At 29.5% G+C, this 16534-nt stretch overlaps 1 protein-coding gene across 1 annotated transcript in view; it reads right to left on the bottom strand.

Annotated features, from left to right (window-relative positions):
* Window positions 1-16534, bottom strand: part of LOC145276640 (uncharacterized) — a 748502-nt gene that overhangs the window by 454969 nt on the left and 276999 nt on the right. The window contains exon 7 of the mRNA XM_080127831.1: window positions 7801-7917. Within this exon, the coding sequence (XP_079983957.1) occupies window positions 7801-7917 (117 nt within the window). The remainder of the gene's footprint in view (window positions 1-7800; window positions 7918-16534) is intronic.

The raw sequence follows: 16534 nt of genomic DNA, 5'->3' as shown, positions 1-16534 counted from the left end.
ATACGATGTTTTTGACCCCCTGATTACGGCATTTTCCCGCGTTACGGTGTTATTTACAATGTTATTTGTTTCTATACATGTATATTGTATACTGTACCGTATTTTGTTTCTGAGCTTTGATGCCGTATCCCGAGGCTTATTCATTTCCCGATTATACCATTATGTACGCTAAAGTTATAGGGTGCATCTACATGAAAGAATATATTTTACAAAATTCAAATTGGTTTCTTTCATGTAAAGCGGATTCTTCGTATTTTTTTTCAATTCGTGTATTTTTAATACTTTTCAGTTAATGTATTTACATTATCCGTCCTTCGTTTCACTATCTAAAACATGTTGATACAATATCTATGCACTAATAAGATGACATAAGACGTTCAGCATTATACACTCATATATTTACAACAAACAATAGAATTGGTCACGTTCCGTATATTTTATCTGTTTTTAGTTTAGACAATTCTAAATTTTCGTAACGTTTTCAATAATTTTTCATTTAAGCAAATTAATCTGATTTTAACTTCAGATGTCAAATCTTAATTTGCTTGGGTTATGATTTTCTTATTTTGATTTGTCTTTAGTTTTAGATATCACAAAAGAATATGTCAATTGATTTGTTTTTAATATTATATAAAGTCCATTGTTTTTAAGTACGTTTGAATATTTGATATCCTTATACCATAACTGCCATAAGAAGTTGCATCCTCGGGGAGATTTGAAAAAAGAATATCAACTGAAGTTAGACATGTTTTCTTATCAATTGAAATTCAAATTTCCATGCGAACACAGCCGTGATAACACATGATTTATAACCACAAACTTTATACAGACATTAGAATAGAAGAAAAACATATACGCGTCTATATTGTTTTTATACATGTGTATATAAGTTGTCTGACGTCAAAAGAATAATATTCTATACAATGTGTACATCGTGTGGGATTGTTAGATTCAACGAAATATCTATACACACAAAACACCGATAAATGCATTAATTACAATGAATATATTTGACACGGTTACTAAATTGTAAAATCTTTAAAGCGTGTCTAATATATAAATGTAAGATGCTGAAAGCACATGTTTAATGTCGATATATTAACGAACAGTATATAACAAATATAGAAATGATATTTTTAAACTTGCCTGATTGAAAAACTACGCTTAAATATATTTTAATTCATGCATATTTAGTTTTTATTACTGCACAGCAGACTCCATATATATATATATGTTACTGATTTCAAACATTACAAAACTGAATAAGTGTCATCAGTTAGAATCAAAACCAAAATATTTCATGGTTAAGCCGCCTTCCCTAATTAAGCATCATATTGCGTACATTGCGATTTGAGTTAACCCGTCAAATAGATAAGCATGATTTATACTCAAGCCACATTCAGCTATGATTGAATTTGCGCATGTGTAAAACAAATAAAAATGTGTCGGCAAGTAATATGAACAATTTGCATTTCAACTTGTCTACATATTTTTGTACGTGTAATTCATCCCCCGCCAAAAATATTTATATACTTTTAGTGTTATATTACTAGTAGCTGAACTCTTTAGCGTTACATATTTAACACAGAAACACATACGCATAAATCTACTGTTTTATTTATGTAGATTAAATAAAACAGATGGGCCGATTTTTAAAATCCTTCCATTACATTTTATTGCATGCCTGAATAGTTTGATTATGAGATATTGAGACGCTATAACAAATCTAAAAAATCTTTCTATAATCATTACGTGTGCATTTTATCTGAATACATACGTTTGTTAACTTCTGTCTTTTCTAATTGCATTCGGCCTTTTTAGGAACCAACACATCTACAAGTAAAGTAAGTAATTACTCTGGCCTGATTAACAAATATATTTTAGCTGGTATTACTATTCTGTGTCTGAATTTATTCAAATATATTATCGTCAAGGTTAGTAGTAAATAATTATTATGCCCATACTCCAATTCAGTTTTGATTGTAAATACGTTTCTTTATATATGTTTCTTTAACACAGAAGTCCACGTTATAGAATAATGTATGGCAATGGTTTTAATTTACCAGTAATTAAAAAGTATTAAAAGAAACTTTCTAAATGTCCATTTCAAATTTTAATTTACAAATGTCTTCCCATTCTTAGAATATTTTTCATAATATATGAAATATCACCAATATATACAAGTTATGCAATATATCACGAATATGTAAAAGTTAATACTTCGGAATTTACCAGAGTATTAACTTACACGGTCACAATGATACACATGTTATAACACTTATATTTTTACATATTAGAACACAGTGACAAGCAAACATCAACGAATTAAAGTAATGGCGGATGCAGTTAACTGTTTCAACAAAGTTGGAGTTTTCTAATCAGTTGAATATTCCTCATGCATATCAGTAATATTTTGTTTATCATGAATATATTTTTTTGACATAGGAAAACACACTTATTTGGAAAAATACTTTTGAACAAGATGATGAATGTTTCATGAATAACTAAAAGACATGATGTTATACATTATATCCACGTAGAGATAAGTTTTTGAAAATTTAACGCTTTACTAGTCTGATTTGACTACCGAACGAATGCACTAAAAATTAGATCCTCTGAGCTCAGATTACGTCCAACCTTATTGATGTGTTACTGTATGTAATCATTATTCGATTATTGACACTGGAAAATACATAAATATTAGTCGACAATTAAGTATATCTTCTGTAGGCATAATAATTAAGTAGTGAATAATGTTATCGCAGTAACATATGATCAGGTTTATCATAATTTAATAATAAAAAATACAAGATATATTATTATTAATTGTACCTTTCTCTATTGACCTCCTTTATTTCATATTTGTTTATCTGATTGAACTTCTTCATTCTTACATACAATATAAAATAGAAAATAACTTTGATTTTAGCCAATACTTATTGTTTTACTGCGAGTTATGTACAAAGAAATATTTATATCTCAATTATTAGTCATTACTCGAGTTATGACAACAGCATATTCTTTTCATTGTTTTGACTTTCGAGTATATATCCGACACAGACACAGTTAATCAACCGGGATCAACATCCCTCTATATAAAAGCATATAAGATATCAACAGATACACATTAAACAGTCAAAACAATGCGGTTGTCCTAGCCCTGCTCATTACAGACCTTTGCAGGGCTCGAGTAAATTTGAATGCATGTAGCGGAAGAAACGATTAAATATCTGTAAAACACGTATAAAAAGCTTAATAGCTTATCTACTTATAACTACAAGGGAAATCCGAATCATAGTCGTGCTTGTTATTCAAAACTATTATAGTTAACATAAATATTTGCAACACCTATATATATATATATATATATATATATATATATATATATATATAAGACCAAGCCTAATATATCAATATACTAAATATAATAAACGATTGTTTCTGTTTGTCTTTTATTAATTTAAATTAGATAAAATACACCCTTAAATGTTAAGTCTATAGTCCAGTTAATGGTGGAAATACAATTTTTTCTATGCTACTTTGCGTGTATACACCATAACTATCCACGATACCGACCTCCTCCAAAGTCTGTCTATTCAACGTTTCTGTCCGTCACACTAGATTATGTTGTAAACCATGAGTGTAAATCTGATTTGTAAGCTCTGCTTGTTTATATTTTATAATTTGGGGGACAAATATATTTTGCTGAGTGTTTTATTAAAAAATCTATAACTGAATAACGTTTACAAATATTCTTACTAAGAGAATCAGTGCCAAGTTTGATGCTATATATATATAGTAGGTAGAAATTTGAACATACAATAATTGCAACCAAGATATAAAATATAACCAGCGAAAAAGAAAAGAGACTAACATTAGAATAGAAATTGGTTTTGAGATAAAATAAGGTTAATAAAATTCTGATAGGATTGTGTCCATCCTAGGGTCAATAAAATTACTTTAAATATAGATATTACTGCACATAAATATGTATTTAAATCTATATATTTTTTACGAATGCACGCTTGTGTGTGTGTATATATATATATATATATATATATATATATATATATATATATATAGACACGCACATACCCACAAAAGGATATATATATATATATATATATACAGTATATAATAAGAATTAAAATAATCTTCAATATTTATACTTTATTTTTATATTAAACAACGTGATACATAGTTTATTAAATACAAATAAAAGTGCGTTTATGCATATATTTAATGCTTTATTTTGCATTTTTAGTATAGCATACGTCTTCTCTAATCTTTTAATAATTTAGATATATTATAAAACGATTAAATGAGACAAAATATGTAAAAAACTGCTTAAGCAGGCATAGTAAAAAGATATTTTAGTTATATTTCAATACATTATTTTCTAAAATTAGCTTTAATCAAATACAATTATAAAACGAGCGATATGTTTAGAATCCACGAATAAGACGCACATATTTTTTTAAAGACAAATGATATTGTTCCTGGGGTTTGACTTGGATTTTTGTTTTACAAAGACTGTTTTTATAATTAATGTAATGCAAATATAGATTTTAATATATATATATATATATATATATATATATATATATATATATAAGGTTGTCCGAAAAATAATGGCCATTTCAGGAAGTCTGTTTTGAAATTGGATTTTATCATAGGATTTTTATTATATTTCAGGTAAACATCAACATGATTATTGATTTATAGGTGCTCTTTAATATTTTCTTACTTTTTTCCTTCAGAACACGTTTTATGAGTGAATGAGCCCATAATTTGGAATATGAGAAAAGAAGACTTACGATTACTTTTCCTGCATGAGTTTAAGCTTGGTAACAATGCTTCTCAAACAACTGCAAATATTAATAGGGCATGGGGAGAAGGCATCACAAGTGATAGAACAGTACGTAGGTGGTTTCAAAAGTTTCGTAGTGGTGATGAGAGCCTTAAAGATGAAGAAGGTAGAGGACGGCCATCTAATCTTGACAATGAAAATTTGAGAGCCATTGTTGAGCAAAACCCACGGCAAAGTGTCAGGGAACTGTCTCGGGAACTTGGTGTTAGCAGTTCAACAGTGTCGGACCATCTGAAGCAAATTGGCAAGGTAAAAAGCTCGACAAATGGGTCCCACATGAGCTCAATGAAAATCAACAAGCTCAACGTTTTGAAGTGTTGCGAGAATGACACTGCAGAAACTCACAGACTTGGGATACGAAATTTTACCACATCCTCCTTATTCTCCAGATCTTTCACCCATGGACTACTATTTTTTCAAGCATTTAGCCGCGTTTTTAAGCAACAAAACTTTCAGATCTAATGCAGAGGTTAAATATTTTTACAAAGATTTCTTAGCATCTAAGCCAAAGAATTGTTATCAACGAGGCATAAATGATCTAGTTGATAGACGGCAAAAATGCATGGCTGTTCAAGGATCATACTTTGACTAATTTCAATGTCTAGTGTCACCTATTTGATTAATAAATCCTTTTTCTCTAAAATTGGCCATTATTTTCCGGACAACCTAATATATATATATATATATATATATATATATATATATATATATATATATAAAGACTACCCGGTGCTATAAAATAAGAGAGATATAAGTGTGTGTGTGTTTGTGTAGACTCTTTATATTAAACTCTTACTCTCTACGTCTCGTAATCCGTTGCTCTATATTTCTTTCTTTCCATTCTTTTCCCTTTTTCCACAAACTCTTTCCCCCACCCACACTATTTACCTTCTTCTATCCCATTAGTTTTTCTTGTTTTCATGTTCAAAATATCATTTGCGTTTCCTTTATATACTAATTGAAAATTGCTGATAAGCGACCTCCCCTGATGAAACCTGGCGTAGTTAATCTCCAGGAAATTATTGTTTGTACTTTTAAATATTATTCATTCAGGAGTATTCCGATCAAAAATATACATATATTTTGGCTGGCTCTTTTGTAGGTTGAAAGTTTTAGCTTTACATACAAAGATACTTATATTAAAACACCGACAACTGCCTTTTATATACCCCCCTACACACATATAAGTGTTGGAACGATTAATCGCAATCGGAAAAATCGACAAATTTTGGAGTATCAGTATCTGAATCGAAAAAAATGATGTCTGTTTTCCAATATCAAACGATTCTTTTGTCTTTTTTTATTTGATGTTGTTAAAAGCAAAATCTTACGTTGCTAGAAATCATGATAAAATAATAACTATTTATTGATTTAAAATACCAGTAAAGCAAAAGTCTATCGATAATCGTCCACCCGTGTAATTTAAGGTTGATGAAAATGTATGCATATTTAACGTGTTTTTTATACAGAAATTGGCCAAATTACCACTCTATAGTTACATATTTAGAGATTTATAGAGAATCGGAATCAGTAATTGTATTGGAATCGGGAATTTAGTACGGAGTCGGTAATTGTATCGGAATCGGGAAAATATTGGACTCGTCCCAACACTAATATATATATATATATATATATATATATATATATATATATATATATATATATATATATATATATATATATATATATATATATATATGAGAGCAATCGAACTATTTATTTTTACTGATGGTTCAACAGACGACGTTATTAACAAGTGCTGAACATATTCTGGAGGCGGAAGATTGAATTTTAAGTAAAAAGTAATTTTAAATACTCAACATATTACAAGCAGTAATTAAGATTTCTACATGATCATTGTTTATGAAATGATAAAACGCTATCCCAGTAAATTTTATGAGAGATTCCAGATTTCAACGTATGAAAATAGGTCAGAGATTACTTCGGCCGACAAATTGTGAGAATGAAATCCAAATATAAGCGAAGTAGTTTTAATTGCTCAACTTCTCAAAGTTCTAAACAAAACGAAACTTTAATATTATGACTTGTCAATTAAACCTTTTAGTTATTTCTTAATCATTTACGCGATTCTCATGTACACATTATCTAACTGATTAAGCAAGATATCCTAGAGGTACATTAGCATAATATAACTACATACTACTATACTAGTAGTTTTTATTCGTTTTTGCCAACATATACAATAATGTTATGGGGTATGTATTAATCAAATACATACGGATATAGAGGTTAGTTATTGTTAGATTTCAATGCAACGAAACTAAGAAGAGGGTTTTGAATTAGTTCAGCGAAAACAGGGAACACACAGAAGGATGAGTAAAATATGATCAGTATGCGAGTGAGTGAGAAGAAGTTGACAATGTTAGAAGAAACATGGGTATAGCAGTAAGTCCAAGAAAGAATGGAAAGACAAAAAGTAATAGACAGGGAAATAATGAAAGGAAGAAAAAACATAAAAGCAAATATATATGCTTTGAACAACGTGAAAGAAATGGTATTGAGATGAGAATATCACACACAGATGAGGATAATGTAATGGACGAGTGGCAACATAAATGAACTACAACATAGGGTTATGTATGAGTCATTAACAGCAGATGATATCATCAACCAGTAATACAAACACATTTCAGAAGAATCTTTTTCATATCAACAAATATCACAATATTTTCCATTACCACACCGGAAGCCCATTATGATAATTTCCGGTTACCGTTCTACATCTAATCTCACATGAAAGTAAATATGCTTACAAGTGTCTCCATTAAAAATTGACGTACAAGAAAATAGAAGCATTAATAAACAAAACGTTAAACTTTCAAGGAAGAAAAGAGAGAAATAAATAAGAATATGGGTAATTGAAATACTGTGACAGGTGATAAAAAAAGATTCTAAGATAGTTCTATTACCTGTTGGTCCGGGGTGACCGTCTTTGCCTGGCTTTCCTGGAATCCCAGGTCTTCCCATAATTCCCACATCTCCCTTGGGACCAACGGGGCCTGGTGGCCCGATGTGACCCGAATCCCCTGTGAAAAGAACACAAACAGACACATTCCTTAAAATTAGCCTATATCGATTTATTTCTAGTTATTTATTGGATAATTACACGTTTCAAATGATGCAAATCTGGTGGAAACGTTTATTTATGATATTAATGCAACACCGTTATCTTAAAAACGCGATAAACCATAGTTGTATAATTTAGAAATCATATGCGAATATTTAAGTTCTGATTTTAATTATGTTCATTTAACTGCTATGAAAATAGATATCTTCAAGTGAATCTAATCGATATCTTAGAATATAAATTATTTTGTAAATAAATGTAAGGATATATTTTAAATGTTGCTTTTATAAAATATGTTCCTTTCTTAAATATTTCTGAACTATTCGTTAATAATAATTCATCGTAAATTTAAATTGATGACTTGTCCAATACTTTAAGTGTTTTTCTGAAAATATTAAGCTGTAATAATTAAATTGTGGATACATAATAATAATAATAATATTAATAATAATACTAATAATAATATATATATATATATTACATAGAAAAATGCGAGCAGTAAAATAATATGGTTAAATTAAACTTTGAATAGTAAAAAGACTAGTTAAAACTGGAACAGGAAAGCAAAATATATTCTAGTAAAAATATATTAAATTCATAACTTAAAATGTTAAAGTATTAAGAATTGATTATATAATGTTAAATTGAATTCTGTACAAAAATTAATGTTGCAATATTATAAGTTGATCATTTATATTTTTTACTAGAATATCTTTTTCGTTTCCAGTTTTAATAACTAATCCTTTTATCTTTCTAAGGTTAATCCTAGACATATTACTTCTCATGCTCGCATTTTTTATGTAATCCATTTTATACCAGGATTTTCCTTGTCTTCAAAATCATCTTATATTACAGGAAGGAATTGTTACCTACACTGATCATTGCGTAAGCATGAAAAACTAGTGTATGTAGGTCTAAAAAATGATTATTATATAAATATATAAGTACATACAACGAAACAAAGAAAAACGTATTTATAATATATATATATATATATATATATATATATATTAATATAATATAATATATATTGCACTGATGATTGCGATGATAACACTATTTTATATTTTCAACAGCAGGACGGTCGGGCTTTAAATACAATGAAGCTCCTGTAGCTGAATTTTCATCGGAAGATTCGTCGGGATTTTAAACACAAGAAGCTCTTCTGCCTCAGTGTATATCAGAAGACCAGTCGGAGCTTATACCAAAAAGCTCCTATGGCTGAATGTTCATCTGGAGACTAATCCGTCCTTTTAAACAGAGGAAGCTCCTCTTGGTGAATGTTTATCTGAAGACCAGTCGGGGATTGAAACACAAGAAACTACTCTGGTTAAATGTTCATCAGAAGACCAATTGGGGCTTGAAAAACAAGAAGCTTTTCTAGTTGACTTTATCAGAATACCAGTAGTGGCTTGAATCACAAGAAGCTACTCTGACTGAATGTCGGAAAAGTTTTTTTTTATGTTAACCAACAATCAATCCCAAGAAATCGTCTTGCGGAGGAAATCGTATCTATAAAACGTGAATGTTGGAAAAGTTGCTATTGCAACCAACAGCAAATAAGAAAAACACGTCGCTACGTTCGTTACATTTTCTGAGAACCGTTGAGCACAGTAATTTTATAACTTTTGTTTATTGAACAAAAATTGACCCTTTTCTTTCAAAATATAGCTGAGAAGGTGACCCATGAACTGTAAAAATTGTTTACTATTTGGTCACAAATTGAGTGAGCGGTGAAGCTTTAAAGCAAGTTTAAATTAGTAAACCTAACACCAAACAACATATTCAAACAGTACCGTGTTTGAATTATATATATTCTATTAATTACGATAACATGTACAGATTTTGTTACAGATGTAAAATATTTTCAAACTTTCCAGTATATTCAATGTAAGGATGATCCATTTTTACAAAAGAATAAATATATCCATTATGCATGTCTGCTAGCTTTTCGTAGAAATATAGTTATTTTTATATCTAGGTATAAAATAAACAGTACGAATATATTTACAAACCGCATGACCTACAATAAGTGCACAAAAGAAAATAGAATTAATATATGGCAGTATATAATAATGTTTATTTTAGTGTCTGAGGGTTCTTTAAAACCACAGGGAGAGATATCACTTTTAACCTTATAATGTCGAGAAAGTTTAATTATTAATCTTTAATTATTTAAAATGAAATAGGTTTCGCAATTTCCATGAAATAACTTTTTAAGACAACACACATACTTTGTCTGAGGGAATCATTAATGAGCATACTTAATTACTATAACATTTTATCATATTTAGCGTGTGAATTTAGTACACTGATTAACAATTAATAAACAAAAATCCGTATGAAATACGTTTATATACAAAATTACAACACAATATTATGAAATTAAAATATTTTTGTTTAAAATGAATATTTCGGAGATAGACTCTATCCTCAGAATTTAGTACATTTTTCCCTGTCATAATGTTAAATTTAAGAAACAAAAACATCAGTAAAAATCCAGCTTTTATTCATCTGCGGTGTTATTTTGAAATCTTGGAAGAATATGCTTGGCGCACGTGTAAACAAATTTGGATTATAAACGTATTTCATACGCATTTTTTTAAAAAATTCAAACAACTGTCCTATCACAGCAAACACAGCTCGGACGTAAACATGAAATGCATTTCGAAAGACGCATTTTTAACAGAGCGATTACTCCTGGTAAAAGTGACAATCAAAGCTTTAATATCTGTTAATGTTGTCTTTATTCAAGAAAAGGATGTCATAAATTTTGTAGAAAATAAGTGTTTTCGGAATAATTCCGAAACCATTTAATTGTGAAAAAAATAAGAGGAATCATGATAGATATAATGCAAATGTTACTGTCCATATTGTCAGTAGAATTATCGAAAACATTTAAAGACTTACGAAAATGTAAAATGTTCTGTATAGTTTTATTATATAATGAAAATGCAAAAAACTGGAATCCAAATTTTCATGAATAAATATCTAAAAGAACACGCAATGTTAGAGAAATACGTATATATTTGGATAAGTCATATTTTTTTAGAATTTGTTTTGTAATACAAATTACCAGCAATCAAGCATAACGTTGTTAGCTGAGGTGTACATTTACTCACAGAAAGTAATCATCTTATGCTCATTTGATTTTTTTTTACTTTCTATAACTATAACTTTTTCATTTTTATTTAATAAATATAAAAATGAGATAAACTATCGTTTGCGATACATTTAGATATTTAGCACCATTACTGGCAGCAGTATATGATTACAAAAATCATTAACACCAAATCATAAACACATAATATACATTGAAAAACGTTTCTTCTGAAAAATTAATTCAATTTTCTATATTATTTTAATTTTTTATTGCACGACTTATAGAGATCAAATGTGCAGCTTATTTATGGTGGATATTATAGGAAATAAAACGCATACAAATACACACCTGAAACACACGTGCGCGCACACACACACACACACACACACACATGTGTGTGTGTGTGTGTGTGTGTGTGTGTGTGTGTGCGTAAGAAAGTAAGTCGGAAGTATTACATTTTTAAAATCTATTTTAATAGCCTATCTAGAGTTAATTGTTAAATTGACGAAATCTCTTCTTCTACAATAGAAAACAGCACCTGTATAAGTTCACATTTCGTTAAGAATCTTATTAAAATTCGTAAATATTAGACTACGTTAATATACGCATTTTTGATACTTAGTTTATTCATGTTAGATTAGTTGAAACGGTAGAAGTTCAATCGTTACATATGTTCAAATTCTAATTATTGTAGGATTCAGAATACAGTGTATATCTCTAAATTAATGCAAGTGTATTCGAAATATATTTCCATTCTATTAAGTCCAGTTCGAATGATAACCTAGCAATATTCAGCTTTAAACAATAAATAACATATTTTACGAATTTCACGTATATATTCGAATCGCTTGTATAGGTTCGTAACCTGTTTACATTATGTGAACATGTAACTCAAACGTTGTATATGATCTCATTCGACAAGCTTGGAAGGAACGCATCCTGGCAACAAAGACAGTATCTTTTAATACGAGTTTCACGTTCGATGTAACTTAAAATCAGCTAAAATGTTTCTATATTGGCTGTGCATTTTCGTGGATCGGCGATCCCATCTTTATGAAAAGGAGTGGTAGTTGGCAACTTGTGTTCAACACAGAATTGCCTTAACTTAATATTAGTTTGTTCATTTTGTCACCTAGACTAAAAATAACTAACCTTATCAGATAATTCTACACTATTTCGTTTGACTAATCTAGAGTAGTAAGCTGATTATGAAATAATGTAACGTATATTAATTTATTTATTACGTACTATTATTCTCATCTTCATTAGTTGTTGTTTCACAACGTTTCAACCAACTATTCCTCTGGCCTTCGTCAGGTGGTAATCGCGAAAGATAGGAACTTCGAATCTCCAAACTGCATTCTCAGCAATCGCTTCCATCCGTAGTTGTTGCCGTCTCACCAGGTTTCTGGCCAAGTAAGCATTTATCTGGCTATGGGTAGAATCGAAACGGCTATCTTCAGACAATGCTTATCTGGAACCGTAGAGATTCAATGTCTCTATCAACTGCGCCACGTAATGTAACATATGTTTGGCACAAATGATTGTTTAAATCCTAAAAATGTATAAATGACATTTCTGACCATTTGTTTTCCGTTTTATGCGCATATTCAGTTTTATAAAGGAATCACCACTTATCAAGGCCCATAGGCCATTCGAGGATAATGGTTAAATACGATTTATATTTAATATATGCTAATTAAAAATCACTACTTATATAACAAGCAATTTGTCTGTGTGCATGTGTGTGATTCCGTTCCCTATAGACTCTTAAACGGATGAGCACATTTATTTGAAATTTTACACAAACCCAATTTGTGTCTGGGAGTGTTCTTAGATACGTGTTAAATTAAATTAAAGCAGGGACGATTTTGAACAAAGTTAACATTCTGATTATACTTAACATCATAACTGAATTGTACAAGTTTTATCATTGCGAAAGTAGATTGATTCGGCGTATAAAATTTACAGTAGATTCCTCGATGAGACATGGCGTCTTCGATATAAATGTTTCTGCTAAGAGCCCAATTAAACCATCGTAGTTAACTTTCGAATTTTTAAATTTAGTTCACATCATTATTTAAAATAATTTTATAAAATCAAGTTCTCTACAGTGTAATGTAGACTACAATGTATTGTGGACAAAGTCATTGCGAGAAGTCATATCAGTGCATTGTGGTGTATCTCCGACTTGAGCAAGCAATCACCGATTTCGATAGCAAAAATTGAAAGTGTCGAAATCCGTTGATCCTCATATAATCCTGAACAACGTCGAGTCATTCTCACAGTCTGCAAAAAAAGTTAATATAAGCTGCGTCTTTGTATTTGTTTCTAGAATGTGTGCGTATATCTTCATAATATTCCACAAATATTTCATGTTGTATAACGACTTGCCTCTGTTGCAAGACGTAGAAAATGTAGCAATATGTTAGACATATTTTCTCACAAAGTAATATGAATGAATACCTTCCATTTGTCCCATATTTATCGAATACAAGAAATTCAGGAAATAAAATCAACTATAAACGATATACAAGTGAAAATAATTCCTTTGGGACATGGAAGAGAGTAATGTTTCTAAGCGTAGTTTGAGTTCTAAAGTTATATTTTTGCATTTAATCAGGTTTTAATCGCATTATATTTCACAAAACTTTCAATTCATTAAAATATTGAATAATGTTTAATCTTTTTTACAAAACTCACTATGGCTGTGTGCACCCGTTTGTTTTCAGTAAATCTCCTCCGAGACACACGGTCATAGAACCAGGTAAAATAATTGTGCTGTGCACTGTTATATATATATATATATATATATATATATATATATATATATATATATATATATATATATATATATATAAATAAATAAAGAAGTGTACAAGCCAAACGCTACAGTAAACGTGAAGCGAATATACATAATTATGTTTATATAGACCCCCCCCAAAAAAATAAAAACTGATTACATTCAAAATAGGAAATTGTTTGTCATAAAAATACTTTATAATAATGTAAATTATCATTTATAGACTATAATTGTTCGACATGATACACAAAAAGTAAGAATTTTTTAATATTCGGAGTTTCAAAGAATGTTTTTCTCTGCGAGTACTTCTTTTTGAGTATTCTTCCTTAAAATAAATTCTTGTAAATTATAAGTTACAGTCTTTAATTGTGACATACATACACGTGCGCGCACACACACACATATATATATATTCTTATTGTCCGTGTAAAGAACAGTCGCTACCAAACTACTCTGCCAACTTCTGATCTAGACACTTGAAAGTATATAGGATATTTATATCTTTGGAATAAATTCGATCTGGTTATAAGCGGCAATACTATTGCTAAGGGATCAAATTGAAAACAAAATGCAGCTTGGTTGGCATAAGAGGATTAAACGTTCTCGCATACTTAGGTGCAAATATGCATTTTATTTATTATTTCTTATTCCTCTGTTCATAGCTCAAACGATAGGTACAAAAGCTGGAGTTTCAATATTTTTGTATCAATTCGTGCTGAGGGCACTTAACTATTCTTTTAAAAACCTTTGAAACCACTATAATTTATTGAGTAAAATATAATCGACAGACAATTGGGTCTATAAAAATAAACACAAAATTTGTATGAATTAAAATATCATATTATACGACAAGGAAACCTCGGAAGGCTTGCTACTTATTTATATGTACATATATAAGGATTTTTACGTTAAGAGCTCCTACCTTAATGTGTGGGCTGATATTTTATTTTTGATATATATCTAACGAACATATTCATGAGTATATGAATTACTGTGAATAATGCAGGAAGCAATTTATGACAATTTTCTCATGTTTGCAGGAAAATTGTACATGTAATACGTAATCTGCAAAGCATAATTCTTGTTTTATTTTTTATAAAAACTAAGAATATACCTTTTCATTTATTACATATATATAGAGAGAGAGAGATAGAAAAAGAGAGAAGGCGGAGGGATACCGACAGACCAAGAAGCGTTATGTATTAAAATATACTAACATCTAAGACGTTTCTCACGACAGTGTAGTATAGAAATAAGAACACAATTAGAATTTTCTTTTCATTTAACAGAAAAAGAAGAAACCCGATGTAGGATTCCAACTGTATAGTTTGGATATGCAAGTCAGCTTGGTAAAATATCATTCATAGAGTTATTTCTATTGTCTGTACACAATATTTGAATAGAGAATATAACTTCATTGCAAAATCACCAGTAAAGTACCACTACACATCTCAGAATTGCCGTAATAATTTGTCTTTTATATAACAAAGACGTTTATTTTGTGTAAATATGTGTGTTTTTGTGTGTGGACACTTGGGTCGAGGTTTATGTTATAAATCTAAATATTAATCAACCATATGCATAAATATCATAGACATATATAATGTACTGTGCAGCTTTATAATATATTTTTTAAATGAGGAAATCATTATTCTACAACTCTTTATAAAAAAAATCCTCCTCATGATAGGTGATAATTGTTTTGGAAAAAAATATTTAAACGATAAATAAGACACTTTGGTTTTTTCCATCACTTCTGTGTTCAATAAGTTTCTTTGAAACGACTATACACATAATGAATTTTGTTGTCGTTATCATACTCATGACCTAGATTTTTTCCATATAGAAAATTACTCATTAACGTAAAGAGGAAATATTTGTTTCATTTTCTATAAAATGCGAACAAGAAACCCGAAGTTCATCAATCACAATTAAATTCCATTATATACATTAATAAAAGAAACAAATGTGTTGTGTTCTACCTTTCTAACTTTACTGAAATCGATTTTTGTAATCAAGTAATCTCTTATTTCATAGTTTGTACATCTACTACTAAAATCATTTTCGACTTCACGAATATCACTAAAGGTATATCTAAAAACGGTTCGCATTTGAAAGAACAATAAAATATAAGTGAATAAGAAATCATATATATATATATATATGTATATATATATATATAGTAATTTATAAAATATATATGGCGATTGAGCTACACTGAATATTCTGCGTTTCATCCAACTATAGGATTCGTCAGGCTTATGCGCGAATTCTGTCGTTGCTTCTTGTTTTTATATATGTTGAGGATTTCTAGTCGGCCAATCAGCTTTCTAGTATCCACCGCGCTCCTTCCTACCAGCCAATGGGCATGCATTTTATCAAACAAAGGATCTGTTTTAGAACTAGGTTAGTGGGTTTAGGTGGTCGTTCTCCTTTTTTTATACATATAAATATACCTATGTGCACACAACAATGCACATACATATACATATATACATATATATACATACACATACATATATGTATGTGATCGTTTATGTATATTCATGTTTATTTAATTTATTTATTTGTTTTTTTCCTATTGTTATTGTTAGTTTTAGGATACTAGAAAGCTGATTGGCCGACTAGAAATCCTCAACATATATAAAAACAAGAAGCTACGACAGAATT

Source organism: Euprymna scolopes, chromosome 5 (assembly GCF_053919585.1).
Source record: "Euprymna scolopes isolate OS-2025 chromosome 5, ASM5391958v1, whole genome shotgun sequence".
In the NCBI taxonomy this organism is placed as follows: domain Eukaryota; kingdom Metazoa; phylum Mollusca; class Cephalopoda; order Sepiida; family Sepiolidae; genus Euprymna; species Euprymna scolopes.
The sequence above is the reverse complement of the archived record's forward strand: the minus strand, read 5'-3'. Positions and strand labels throughout refer to the sequence as shown.